The sequence below is a fragment of the Octodon degus genome, unplaced genomic scaffold, assembly GCF_000260255.1.
Source record: "Octodon degus isolate 3935 unplaced genomic scaffold, OctDeg1.0 scaffold00083, whole genome shotgun sequence".
NCBI lineage: Eukaryota > Metazoa > Chordata > Mammalia > Rodentia > Octodontidae > Octodon > Octodon degus.
Window position 1 is genome coordinate 8,923,543 of NW_004524659.1, and position 2,369 is coordinate 8,925,911.

Below are 2,369 nucleotides of genomic sequence, written 5' to 3' on the forward strand. Positions count from 1 at the left end.
TGCCCTGTCTTTTTCATCCCCGTTCCTCCTCCAGGTCATTACCCCACGTCTCGACTCGCGGGTCGAGTCACTCTTTCTCTTTCTCTCATTTTCATTCTTCTTCCTTTCCTTTCCCTCTTTCTTTCTCACTTGCTGGGGATGGAACCCAGGGCTTTCACACTAAACTACATCCCAGCCATCATTTATTACTTTTTTATTTTGAGACACAATCTCAAGAAGTCTCTAAATTGCCAGCACGGGCTCAAACATGTTGATTCTTTTGATCATCCTCCGAGAGCTGAGATTATAGGTGTGTGATCCGCCATGCCCAGCAGTTTTAAGATAACAATTTTTTTCTAAGGCATTAAGATACTTGTAGGAAAAAAAGTATTCAGAGAACATGTAAAAAGGCAGCCACTGGGGAAGAAAAGGGCACATCTCTTTTTGAAATGAGGAGGAGTTGCGAGAGAGAAAGAACAGAGAAGCACAGGGGAGGGAGAGGTTCCCTGGGGAGCTGGTGCTGTGCTCCTCACAGTGGGGCTGCCAGGGGAGCTGCCTGACAGGCCCTCAAGCTACAGCTACCAGCTGACTCACTCCCTGGACTATTCCCTGGGGCCCTCCCTGACAGGACCAGCCCTTGCTCACCTTGATACCACGGTCCTGTCATGTCATCCGTAACCATCCATGGCTCTTTTCCTTGCTCTAGTAAGGAGATGACATCAGGCTTTGAAATGGAAAGTCCTGTTTAAAGGAAAAAAAAAAAAAAAATAGAACGTGATCATAATGTTCTAAAATTGAAACCCATTCCCTTGGTCACCAAGGAACTGGGGCAATGATAAGGAGGAAGGAGTGAATCTGGACAAAAGAGGGAGGACAATGGAGGGGACCAATCAAACTACTCATCCTGACTCTAAAAGGACAATTCTCTTGGTACAGAGGACAGAAATTCAACTTGTAAGTTGCCTTAAAATTGTAACAAAGAAACCAGACATTCCAAAAGGCTAGTCCTAAATTGCATAGAATACCTAACTATGGTGATTATACTCCATTAACCCTCTCCTTCTCTTCTAATCCATTCCAAAGATGGCCCTGCTCTGTGTCACCCTCCTCCTGGCTTGCCATCGGCTTGGCAGAAGGAAACATGAACATGAGAGCAGGAGGAGAAGAGGAGGGCAGGGCTTGTGCTACTGTCCCTCCCTCCTTAGACCCTGGAGTTCCGGGGGCAGTTGGAAGTGGGCTTCTGCTTTCCAGTGACACTGGTTTTACTCTTTACTCCTCCAGGCCAGGGGTAGAAAGAGCCAATCCCAGCACTGTAGCCTGAGTTCCTCATTTTCTGTCTGTTCCTAAGTGATGATCAGCCTTACCTAGTGTGGCCAAGTGACTGAAGTTCTCCAGAGTCACATCTCTGTACAAGTCCCTCTGGGAAGGTTCCAGGCACTTCCATTCTTCCTGAGAGAACTCTATGGCCACATCTCTGAATGTCACCAATCCCTGAAACAATAAGTCCACAGGTCAATAATAAAGTAAGGCTTTTTCTTTTCAAAAAACATTTTTTCTGGGCTGGGGAGATGGCTCAGTGGAATAAGCGCTTCCCTGGCAAGCTCAAGGGCCTGAGTTCAATCCCTGGTTCTGCAAAAAAAAAATAAATAATTTTTCCCCCTTTTTTTGTGTGTGAATCCACAAATGCTAGGCAAGTGGGCAAATTTTCTATTAAGCTTCATGCCTAGTCACCATCCTGTGCCTTGACACAGGCCCACACTAAATTGCTCAGGCAAGCCTCTAACTTGTTTGTGATCCTCCTACCTCAGCCTCCTGAGTAGCCAAGTTATAGGCATGGACCATCACTCCTGGTTTTTACTTTTTATCATGAAATATTTCAAAATACACAAAAGCACAGAAAAAAAGTATACTAATTCCCATGAATCTATTACTCTCCATCAACAATTAGCAAGATTTGCATAGTTTGTTATTTCTATTTCTTTCCATCTTTTACTGTTGATGTGTTTTAAAGCAAATACCACTATCAAATATCATTAATATTTTACCCATAAATACTTTATTTATTTATTTATTTTTTGTGGTACTGGGGATGGAACTCAGGACCTTGTGCTTGCCAGGCAAGTGCTTATTCTACTGAGCTATCTCCCTGGACCCCACCAATACTTTAGTATCAAACAGGTGGAGATTTTTTTCCCCAGGGGCACCATAGATTATATTTAGCATGGTTAAAGCCCTGGGTTTGACCCCCGACACCACAAAATAAAAAAAAAAAAATAGTTAAAAACATTGCCAAGGGGCCAGGGAGATAGCTCAGTGGCATAAGCACCTGTCTGGCAAGCACAAGGTCCTGAGCTCAATCCCTAGTACCACAATAAATAAATAAATAAATA

The 2,369-nt window shown here is 43.8% G+C and overlaps 1 protein-coding gene across 1 annotated transcript in view; it reads right to left on the reverse strand.

The window, feature by feature from the left end:
- LOC111818220 (zinc finger protein 567) overlaps positions 1-2,369 on the reverse strand; it is a 78,894-nt gene that overhangs the window by 7,409 nt on the left and 69,116 nt on the right. Inside the window, exons 3-4 of the mRNA XM_023721593.1 lie at positions 1,344-1,470; positions 625-720 (exon numbers count right to left, since the gene is read on the reverse strand). Coding sequence (XP_023577361.1) covers positions 625-720; positions 1,344-1,470 — 223 coding nt within the window. The remainder of the gene's footprint in view (positions 1-624; positions 721-1,343; positions 1,471-2,369) is intronic.